The 12325-nt window shown below is 37.3% G+C and overlaps 1 protein-coding gene across 3 annotated transcripts in view; it reads right to left on the bottom strand.

The window, feature by feature from the left end:
* Window positions 1–12325, bottom strand: part of ABCB7 (ATP binding cassette subfamily B member 7) — a 189798-nt gene that overhangs the window by 23261 nt on the left and 154212 nt on the right. For all 3 annotated transcript variants that reach the window (XM_077145350.1, XM_077145351.1, XM_077145352.1), the window contains 2 exons: window positions 6653–6756; window positions 4463–4570 (listed from right to left, as the gene is read on the bottom strand). In XM_077145350.1, the coding sequence (XP_077001465.1) occupies window positions 4463–4570; window positions 6653–6756 (212 nt within the window). The remainder of the gene's footprint in view (window positions 1–4462; window positions 4571–6652; window positions 6757–12325) is intronic.

The raw sequence follows: 12325 nt of genomic DNA, 5'->3' as shown, positions 1-12325 counted from the left end.
TCATGAAGGGAGCACAACTGGAGAATTCAATGTTCCCTGGTACAGGGAAGGGATATTTGGAAACACTTGGTGGCATGGATTGGCACTATCTATGTTACCCATGTTAATTCACAATGCAAGGGCCCACATCATAATGAAAATCATTGGAATGACTTAGCCAATAAAGGATGCACTGAACTGCTTTTTGCCCTCAATGAGGCAGGAGATCCTCCTGGGAAACAGATAAAGGATGAGCCTTACCTGGAGTCTGAGGATACTGAACTTGCCCATGGCTACCTCTGGTACTGGGCAGATCCACCACTGAACTGGACTTCAAAATTATGACATCACAAAATCATGGGCCCAGGAACATGGAGCACCTCTCTCATTAAGAGGACCAGGGGTGGGCCACGGTGGCTCAGCAGGCAGAGTTCTTGCCTGTTGTGCTGGAGACCCAGGTTTGATTCCTGGTGCCTGCCCACGCAAAAAAAAAAAAAAGAAAAAAAAAAGAGGACCAGTCTGCCATTTACCAATTGACGGATGTCAACTGAAAACCAGAACTTGAAAAGGACATTTAGGGGCTATTCTCAGAAGGATCACAATGGACCACTCATGGCAAGTGGATTACACTGGCCTTCTCCCACCATCCCAAGATTTGCCCTATGCCTTGCTTGTGGGAGAACACCTAGTCAAGCTATGTTCTTGCCTTTCCAGTTAGTTATATGAGCATGGTATATACATAGGATACCTTGGAAAAGTGGCTCTGGCACCCTTTCAAATACCAAGGATCCCACTCTACAGTGAACAATGGGCTCAGGTTCATAGAATTAGATGGACCTTATCCAGTTTCCTAGCCCAGGGAGGGGACAAGGGGTGGGGAGGAAGTCAGGCTTTGCTGCACCTCCATCCTTACACCCAACAAAATGAAGATTTGCTCCAAAAGCGGGACCAAGGAGAAACCACTTGGGACTCTCTGTTGTCAGAGGATCATTCCACTTTTTACTTCATTACACCCTCCACATGATTCCTAAGATGGTGGGAGGACAGGGTTGCCAGAGGAATGGGATGATGGAAGCAAGAAATGCTGATACACATACACTAGAGGTCAGTGGGAGATGCCTACCACTGGTCGAGCCACAAGCCCCCTTGGGAATGGTAATAGGAAACCTTCAAGGAGTTCTGACAACTCAAATCTATTAGGAAGGGTTGGAAGTGGGCTGGAAGATATGAGTTAAGGCACTCAGATCACTGGGAAAGAAGTAAGGTTATATCAAAGCAAGGGATAGACAGACTGTGTGGTCTTAAAGGGAAAAACTAAGTTATGGCAAATAGACCAAGAAAAGTATCTTCCATGGGAGATGGTTACATGGCCGCCATCTGGACAAGTCACTGTTCCCCTGCTCCTGTTTTCTACAGATTTGGCCTGGCAGCAACCAGGAAAAGAAACACGTTTTTCTAAGTGACCCAGGCCATCACAGCAACAAAGAACCTGACCAATTGCTGGGTCTACCATCCAACCCCTCATTCCCTTTCCCTCACTACTGAGTCTGGATTGCCATCAATGAGTTGATTTCCCTGCCTCATGTTTGTACTAACATCAAGAAATCTTTCATTTATGCTGTGACAAAAATCACAGCATAGACACTGGCTATGCAATCTTCTACTCCACCCCCCTGGACAACCTGTCAGGATGCAACTCCTGACACAATAAAAATGGCAAATGGCACAGTCATCTTTCTACCAGCATCTCTGAGATGACCAATGACTCTCTAGGAATGGTTTGTAACCCTCCAGGGTTTGTCTTCTTTTGTGGAAGAAATGAAACCTCTACTGGTTGGGCCACTCTGTGCACAGGTTGTTGGATAGTGATGGGACAATGTATCCTTGGTTGTCTGACTGTCCCTTTAAAAATTTATAACCAGTCTGAAATTTCGCATAAATTGCTCCCTTCAATTTATTATCCTGAGCAAAACGTGATTTGCCTGTGGGACGGAGGTCCATGATTCTAGACTCATCTTTTTTGGCAGATCATTATTGCCTTGGCTGGGAGTAAGCAGCAACAAGCACATAATATGCATTCTGTCAGTCACAGCACAAGTCCCTTAGGCAAAGCAAAAATCATTAGACTCTCTATCCAAGGTTCTGCTTGATAACTGTATTGCTTTAGACTGCCTCCTAGGCCAATAAGGAAGTGTTATGTGCTGTGGCTAACACCTCCTGTTGTTCTCAGGGGAGATGGAACAGGAGGTGACTAAAATCCACTGGCAAGCTTACTGGCTACAAAACATATGAACAGATTCTATGTGGGATCCCTTCAGCAGGTGCCTGGGGGATTGGGGGCATGGAAGTGATCATTACTCTGGACAGGCCTGATCACCTGCTGGGAGTAATGGTATACACAGGAGTCATCAAAGAACTCCTTAATGTGCTGCAGTCACTGGTCTTTCCAAACTTTTACTGTCAACCTTGTTGAGAGCTATGAGCCACTAGGTGGGACCAGTTTTCACCTACATGTTCAAGGTGGGAGGTGGGAGACAGGGTTATGTTGTGGAAGCTAATGCAGAGCTTTGGGCTAGGTCTGGTCAGGAGGCCGAGGGTTGGTGTGCTGGGGAGGTCTTGGGCATACTCAGTGCCCATCTCCTAGTCCTCACCTACCCGGTGCTTTTCCCCTCTTGTTTGCGTGCAAGTGTTTCAGTATATTTCTATTTTGAAACACAGGGGACACATTGGGTCTTAACTGTGAAAAACAAGCTACCCAGAAATGGAACAGTGTGACTGTACCTTGAACCCGAAACTGGGAACAAGAAGCCCCAGCAGATTTCCAGGGTGAGAACTCTGCACAAAAGCTGCCTGATACATGCTTTTTGCTCTGTGGTAGGCCCCTCTCCTCCTTGGGGTATATAAAAACCTAATGTTCAAAAGGGCATTAGAGTCACTTATCTCTGACATGAAGCAGGGCATGTACTACTACATCCACTAACTCTGATCCCAGCGGTTACCCTCCTCCAGGGATTGGCCAACATGGGACTGCTCCCTGTGCTCTTTTGGACCCTTCGTGCTGTATTAAGTAATAAAGTGGTCAATTGTTGAGAATCTTTGTCGTGTCTGAGCCTGTGTTCCCACGACATATTATATAGCAACTTGCTCAATGGTAGGCCCTCTCAATCTGAGAACTCATGTCCTGAAGTTCTGGGAATTCTTTTTGTATTATTTATTTGATAATTTCCTCCCCTTTTCTATGCTCTCTCTTTCTAAAATTTCCATTAGCTGGAAGCTGGACCTCTTAAACTAATTCTCTTATTTTCTTACCTTTTCTCTACTTTCTTTCTCTTTTTTTCTACTCTTTGGAGATTTGCTCAACTTCATTTTAGTGATGACATTTTTTCATTTCCAAAATCTCATTCTCTGGTTGTTACTTTATTTATTTACCATTCCAGTTCTTTTTTTTTTTCCATTTTGAAAAGTTATAAGAATAATACAATGAATACCCATTTATGAGTCTTGTACATTTACCTACTGTTAACCGTTTTCCAAGTTTGCCTTCTCTTTATATACATAAACTGTTTCTTGCTAAACCATCCGAGAATGAGCTGCAGACATTATATTTCACCCTGAAATATTTCAATAGCATGCATCTGCTAAAAACAAGGACATTCCCCTACAAAACTGGAACACAGCTGTATCATACCCAAGAAATCAAGCAATATGATATTCATAAAAATATAGTCCATATTCAAATTTTACCAATGGTTCCAATTATGTCCTTCAAAGCTTTTTACCATATAGGATTCTACATCAAGTTTACAAGCATATCCTAGTGTGTGTATGTGTGTGTGCATCTGTGTGTGTCACATGGACATTTCAGAAATATCTAGGCTTTTTACAGTGTCCTCCAATTTCTATTTGTTTAATTCCTCCTAATTATTAGATCCAGGTTAAACATTTTTGTAGGAAAACTATATAGGTGATGTTGTAACCTAAATGTATCATATCAGAAGGTACTTAATGCCAATATGCTCCATTATTGATAAGTTTGATCACTGAGTTAAGGTGGAGTCTAAAGATTTCTCTATTTGAAAGGTATTTTCTCTCTTTATAATTAACAAGTAATTTAAATGAAAATATATACCACATTGAAGATAGTCAGTAAATAATTTTGTCAGAAAAATGAACGTAGAAAAATTATTTTATGTATACACACTTTAAAACCTGCTTCTATCACATGAGGATTTAATGCTTTCCTGATCCAACTTTAGCTTTTTAATACTTAAATAAACTGGGTTAATATAGTGTATTCTGTCTTGAAACTGACATGCATAGTTTCCTATCAAATGGAGCTAAAAACAGAATCCTATCAAGATTCAATCTCCTGCAAAGAATACAAATTCTGTATATTTCATTAGAAACAGATTTTAAATTGCTTGCACTTGTAATAATTTCCAATGTCCTTGACAAACTAAACTTTATAGCTAAAATCTCTTACCTGATCCAGGACAATGATTTCATCAGCATCAACCACCGTTGATAATCTGTGTGCAATGAAAATAGAAGTCCTGTGTTTGACTACATCCCTCATGGCACCAAGAATAGTCTGCAGGTTTGACAACAAGAAGAGTAGGAGGGAAAAATGAATCCATCCATTAGGTAAGTGTAAATCAACATAATCATGTATTTTCTAAAAAATATATATATAAAATTGCAAAGTTTTATTCTATAAACTTTATGCCAGTCTAAATATTTGACCCAATCTAATAATTACCAAAAAGAAGAGGAGTAAATCAATCAAAAAACAAAGATAAGTATATTTTCATGGAAAAATATTTATCATTAAGATAGGCAATACTTCTCTAAATTAGAAAGTCTAGAAGAAGGGAAGTATTTGCTACACTTAAAAACAAATAAACATAAACAACAGCAGCAACACATAGGAACTCTAACGATAAATACCAGGAGCATAGCCAGATACGATGTTTATTTATTCAATGAGAATGAATATAAAATGAGGAGTGACTCAAGTGATGGGGCACAGAGAAATTAAAAATAATTGAAAGAAAGACATGGAAAGACAAAGGGTAGAGGAACATTTGCATTTCCTTAGTCTGAACTCAGAGGACAGAAGAGGAGACAAAGACAACTGTATATTTCTGACCTGAGGAAACCTCTTTTTCTTTTTTCCAAAACCAATCTAATTTCTTAATGTGTTCTGGAACACTCTTTTTAGTTTATTGTCTATAAAGTATAAGAGAGTTGTTCATATACTCAGCTATGCTCGGAAACCTGTATCTAAGTACAGATAACTCAATGTAAATAGTAATGTGGGGGATAGGAATATATCCAACAGCTTGCTACTGGTAATTTCTAAACACAGTATTTTATTAAAGGTATAAATTATCAAGAGTCGATGGTTACCCAGGGAAGGAAGATCTTATATTTCATTAGAGTAGACTCATAATCAAGGGCCAGGCCAGTCCTAAGAAACACTGAGATGTTTGTGGGACCTCCACTTACTTACCTTTAAGAACATAAAATCTGACATCCTTATTGACTGCCCTGGACTTTTTAAAAAAGGCCCATTAAAATTTACCAAATCTTCTGGTAACTAATTCCCTTGAGGGGTTCTTTGCAAGTTATAAATGGGTTATACTCTGAGATAATACAGCTTTGTGACTCAAATAATAACTCCTAGTGGGACTTTTAATTTGTAATAGTACGACATTTTTAGATACAAGGATTTTGGCAAGCAGGTTATTCTTCCTATGAATGGGACCTGGTCCTGTTTAAGGGTCACCTTTAAATATAATAAATCCCCATGCTAAACAATTCACTTTGGAATTAAACTGCCTTAAATACACTGCAGATCAAATAGTAAGTCTTGAAACAGAACTCTATATGCAAATATTATGTTCCACAGCCTGTAAAGCTGAAATTAGGCCTATTGTCCTTCACTAGGTTTCCACTATATATTACGTTGCAAGGTAGGTAAATGGAGGCAGTTTACAAATAATCACTCTCTATTTTCAGTTCCAGATAGGGGGGTAAATTCATGAAATTTCTTTTCCTTTTGAGACTTTTGTATTTAATGCAAAGAGGGGACTATGAAGTCCAGTGCAGTTGCTGGGGTAATGTCATGACATTGGTGTCACAACATCTTGATATTTCACATCCCTTCCTGTGAAATGAAAATAAATTGATACTAGGATGACAGGTTGCCTGCACCTGATAAGCATCTCACTTAAGTTACTCAATTATAAGTGAAAGGCTTTCTGTTGTGCATTGTGTCACAATCATTTACATTATTTATTTTAATGAGTGTAAAGCAGGAACCAGACACTGCCATAGGAAAGAGACTAAAACATTCTTTCTCTTTAACCATATCAGGCAATTCCCACAGCTTTGCAAGATGCAATGTTAATACAACACCATATGTATCACACAGTTCCAAAAGTAGACATGTTTGCAAATGGACTTAACACTTCAATATCTAGTTCAATGAAATCTGGCAATTTTACCAATACATACTATTTGGAGAAGAAATGAGGCTGTTTATTTTGCTCCATAGCACCTCCTACTGAAGTTCATTGAAAACAAGTAATGCAGCCATTTTACTAAAACTCCTAGGGAGAAAAGTTAAGCACTAAGAATTGAAGGGCTTTGTATTTTCATCACCATTTACCTCTTCAGTAATTGAATCTAATGATGAAGTGGCTTCATCATAGAGAATGACTGGTGGGTCCTTCAAAATGGCTCTTGCAATTGCTACTCTTTGCTTTTCTCCTCCTGGTAAAGAAAAAATTTAGTTTAAGGAAACATAGCATAAAGACTTATTTTGCTTCTAGAATCTCCAATGATGACAACTACCAATAATATTTTCAACATTTAACTCTACTCCTGATCACTGTTCATTTTACTAAGTTGTAGACTCTAAGTTCATATATACTATCCTTTGACAAAGTATATTCTCAGGAATATAAATGTAGTACTGGACTCTGACTTCATGCCAAGTAAAAAGAATGAGGAGAAGAGGTAACAACTTCTGTTCCATAATTTTTACTCTCACCAGAAACATGCTCATTATATACACTACTTTATATATTATAGATATTTCCTAATGAACAGCAACTTCAGAGAAAAAAATTTCGATATCAGAGAAATGACAAAGCCAAAATCAAATTCAATATCTGGAACGTGAAAATTTGAACATATGAAACTATATTTAAATTTAACTCAACATATAAGAAATGACCATTCAGCTAGTATTCTCAAGGACATTTTTTCACCAGAAAGCTATTTTCACAGCATTCTTAAAAGTTAAGGCTATACGTTATATACCTCTTATTTCCCCTTAGTTATTTGCTATAGTCCTCTAGTGTAACAGAATTTTAACTCAAGGGAAACAGAGGCCCAGAAACCTTAAGTGATTTGTTCAGGTCACAAAGAAGTTACAACATCTATCTGGACTAGACTGACTCCCAGTCCAGTGCCCTTCCCATCACAACATTTAAGTGCATATTTATTCTTAAGTACAATCTAGTGAACACAAGTAAATCTTTCCTTCATGGCTGACACTCCTGTAGGTTCGAGGTCTTTAATCTTATATTGAACTTATGGTTGGAAATAAAGGACATTGTGCTTTGTTGAGCATGTATGCCCTTTTTGGCTTCTTTTGCTGTCTGTTATCCATTAATTTATCGATATGTCTGAAAAAGCTTTTGTTCTTCAACTTGAGTAACCTTGTTATGAAGCAATTCTACTTGCTAACTACCTGATACACCAACTATTATTTCATTTTTACTTTTTACATCTGTAACTATATCTTCAACCACTAAAGTGTGCTCCTTCTGTCTTATATTAGTGAATCAGTTCATATTCATGCTATCCTCACCCTTCTCCATTTCATGAGATCAAAATTCTCGTATCAAAACAAGGACCATGCCAGAATTGTCTGCATGCCCACCTATCGAGACAAAAGCAGAAAGTTCATAAAAGATATAGAAACCCAGACAAAAGACCAGTTTTGACACGCCTCTCAAATTTCACGTAGAAATTAACTCAGTTTTGATTTTATCCAACCATATTTTGGAACTTGGAGAAGCAACTTGTATATAGTCTCTAAAATAATTTTTAGAATAGAAACTAAAATATAAACTGCCCATTTAGAGAGGTCTGGTTGTAAGGCACTGGTTATTGGGTAAGAAGAAAATTTCTTTTCTTTTCTTTTTTGGTTCTTTATTTAATCGAAGTAACATAAAAGTTTGAAAGTAAATAGGGGAGTTAACATGATTTTAAAGAGACAATTTTTTTTAAGTGAGGAGGCCATTGTCTAAAACAGTAAAGAAGGAGATGGTCAACATACATATCAATAAGTGTACTGATCTGATAAGACATAGAATCTCTGTCACCTAGGCAGATTACTCAGATAGCTAAAAACCTTTTATAGTGTCTCACTAAGAGCAAACAAATAATCCCAGAAAACATTGTCATTTTAACAGAGTAAAATCCAAATTCTTGTTTTGCATGAAGATACATCTGATAAGAAAACTATTAAAATTTTATAAAACCTTAGCCAACCTTAACCACAACCAATAAAATTCACTTTCAAAAAGACTTCTACAATTTTCTGTATCTATCCGTTTTGTCCTACACATTCCTGTTTCTCATTCTGCAACAATCTGTTATTTTACTTTAGGAGAAAAAATACTCTTTTTCCTTAACAAAAATAATTCCTGCATACTTTACATATTTAAATTACCAAAAATATCTTGAAGTCAATCTTCAAGTCAACATACTACAAAACACAATTACAAGAAAATTTCTTTAGACATTTTTATTCCCAAAGTTATGCAAAAAATGGTGAAAAAAGGATTGAAAAACAGAATATGGCATAGCTGACTGAAGCATAGTCACGTATCCTTTAGACTAGGCATTAATTGGGGATCATGAGAAATAGACAAATAATTTGGGGGTAGGACAATTAATTGGAAATTATTCTTTTTAAGAGCAATGGTAATGTATAAAGGTAGACTTTGATGATACAGGCATCTAAGATAACCAGGTAATGATCAAATAACCACTACAAATGAACTTAACTTGAAAGTAATCCTTGTTTAATATTTTCTAAGCCTATATCAAAACTTTCTAAAGGACTGAAAATTCCTTGAGAACTTTATATTTTATGCTTTATATTTTAAATTCTCAAATCACTTAATACAGTATCATGCATGTAGTATGTAGCCAATAAATGGCAGGGTATAATAAGAGGAACGGGGATTTGTTAAAATCCATGTAGGAGAGATATTATCAACATGGCGACCTAAGACAACCCTGGAAAAATCTACCCTCAAAATCAGCTAATAAATGAACAAATCACATTTGCTTAGAACACTAAAAGATGATAGAGAATGGAGAAGGACTCCACAAAAACTGAATTGAAGCAAAAGAAAAATAATCTCCAAAAACAGGTAGGAAATTTCTGTCCTGGACATGCCAGTCCATACCCCTCCCTTTCACTAGGTCCCATGTAGCTTGGGAGTTGCACAGAGGCATCCAGGGCCCCGGTCCCTCCACCTGCATATGTAGACTATAGAGTCACTTGCAGCAGCAAGTTAGAGCTCCACTCATATTCAGGCAAGTACCCAAATCCAAAAAGAGCCAAGGTGGAATTCAAGCCAATGAGTCATGCTGTGTGCTGTATACAAAAGGTCCCAGGGGGTAGGGTGGGAGGAGAGACTGCAGTAGAACTGTTGGCAAGGGGTACACACATCAATCCAGTTGCCGTTGGCTGGACCACCTAAATGCAAAACAGACCTTTCTGGATTAATCTACATTTCTGGATTGACTCTATTTGGCTCCATGGCATGAAGTACCCTAACAGGGAAGAAACAGGAGGCAGAAAAGCCTAAGGGGGTGGGAGGGGATAGGAAACTGCTGTAAAAAAGAACTGGTTCCAGAACTGAAAAGTGTAAGGAAAGGGGGCAATGAGTGATGGAGAAAATTTAAACAAATCACAGGAGCTGGGGAGAAAATTCTGCACAAATAGAACAGATCATGATTCCTGGAGAAGAAACATAGGAAAGGAAGCTTCCTCCTGCACATAAAACAACTGCACAAAAGTACAATCTTAAAAACTGTACCAAATATCCAGGGCAAGAATCAGATAAAGAGGAACTGAGCAAACCTGAACAGTTAAACACAGGCTATAATATTTTGGACTGAGCTTCAAAGAACAACCTTAACACAAAACCAATTGACAATAAAACCCTAAAAAAGAGGGAAAATTGACCTTTAAGATAATCAGATGCCCAAACAATGGCAGAAAATTATAGGCTATACTAAAAAACAGAAAGATATGGCTCAGTCAAGGGAACAAATTAAAACTTCACAGGGAAACAGAATTTGGAACAACTAAACAAAAAAGTTCAAACAAATCTAAATCAAAACAAGGAGATGAAGGTAAAGAGTTAAAGAATATTTAGGAGACAATGTGTGGGCATAAAGAAGAATTTGAAAGTATAAAAAAAACAGAAATTATTGGAATGAAAGGCATAATAATAGAGTTTAAAATATGCTGGAGGCATAAAACAGCAGATTTGAACAGGCAGAAAAAAGAATCAGTGAATTCTTACGAAAGATGTAACTATACATGTCCACGAAGCACAATGTACTCCAAAACGAACAAATCCTAATAGATCTATTTCAAGACATGTACTAATATCAAATGTCAAAAATAAAGAGAGAATTCTGAAAGCAGCAAGAGAAAAGCATTTCATCATGATACAAGGGCTCCTGAATAAATCGAAATGCCAATTTTTCATCAGAAACCATGGAAGCAGGAAGGCAGTGGTATGATATATTTAAGGAACTGAAAGAGATAAACTGCCAGCCAAAAACTCTTAATCCAGCAAAACTGACCTTCAAAAATGAGTGAGAGGGCTGTGCAATGGTGGCTAAGTGGCAGAATTCTCGCCTGCCATGCCAGAGACCCAGGTTCAATTCCCGGTACCTGCCCATGCAAAAAACAAAACAAAACAAACCTCTAAAAATGAGTGAGAGATGACAATACTCACAGATAAGCAGAAACTGAGAGTTCATCAACAAAAGACCTGCTCTTCAGAATTACTAAAGGGAGTTCTGTAGGTTGGAAAGAAAAGACAGGAGAGGGTGGTTTGGAGTTGTGTAAAGAAATGAAGACCTTCAGTAAGGATAATTTAAAGGATAAATGCAAAACCCAACAGTACTGTATATTCAATATAAAACTCTACTCTTCAATTCCTATAAGAGTCAGAATACAACTGAAGAAGAATAAAGGCAGAAATCCTGATAATGGGCATGAAATATAAAGAGGTGAATCGGGACATACTAATATAATGAGAAGCAGAGGGATATGGGAGCAGGGAATGTATATGCTATGGGAACTAAGTTGGTATCTTTTCAAATTATTAGGTTATAGATGTATGTTGCATAATATAAATCCCAGCATAACTACAAAGAAAATATTTTAAAAATATACAGAAAAGGATATAAGAAAGGGATCAGTCAATTACATCACAAAAGATCAACAATATGGAAAAGGAGGTTGTAACTAAGGAAAAGGGAGATAAAAAAAAAGAAAAGATGAAATATAAAAACCAAAGGGAGAAATAGTTGAAGTACTGCCTTTAAAGAAATAACACTGAATGTTAATGGATGAAATTCCCCAATCAAAAGACAAAGATTGGCGGAATGGATAAAAACGCACGACCCAATTATAGGTTGTTTACAAGAGACTCATCTTAGACCCAAAGACAAAAATTGATTGAAAGTGGAAGGATGGGAAAAGATAGTCCATGGAAATAGTAAACAACAAGAGCTGGGGTAGCTGTATAATATTGGACAAAACAGACCTTAAGTCAAAAGCTATTACAAGAGACAAAGAAGGACACTATTAATACAAAAGGGGGCATCCACTAAGAAGAAATAACCATCATAAATATGTACCTAACCATGGTAGCCCACAATACCTTAGGCAAACACCGTCAAAACTGAAGGAAGAAACAGACACCTCTACAATAATAGACACTTCAATAAACCACTCTCATCAACAGACAGAACACCTAGTCATAAGATCAATAAGGAATCAGAGATTTTGAATAATATGATAAATGAACTAGAATCTAGAATACAGGTTACCAGGGGTTGGGTTGTGGGTAGCTAATACTTAATTTGTATACAATGTCTATTTAGGCTAATGTTAAAGTTTTGGAAATGAACACTGGTGATGGTAGCAAAATACTGTGAGTGAAATTAGCAGCTCTGAATCATCTATATGAATGTGGTTAAAAGGGGAAATTTTAGGCCATATATATGTCAC

Source organism: Tamandua tetradactyla, chromosome X (assembly GCF_023851605.1).
Source record: "Tamandua tetradactyla isolate mTamTet1 chromosome X, mTamTet1.pri, whole genome shotgun sequence".
NCBI lineage: Eukaryota > Metazoa > Chordata > Mammalia > Pilosa > Myrmecophagidae > Tamandua > Tamandua tetradactyla.
The sequence above is the reverse complement of the archived record's forward strand: the minus strand, read 5'-3'. Positions and strand labels throughout refer to the sequence as shown.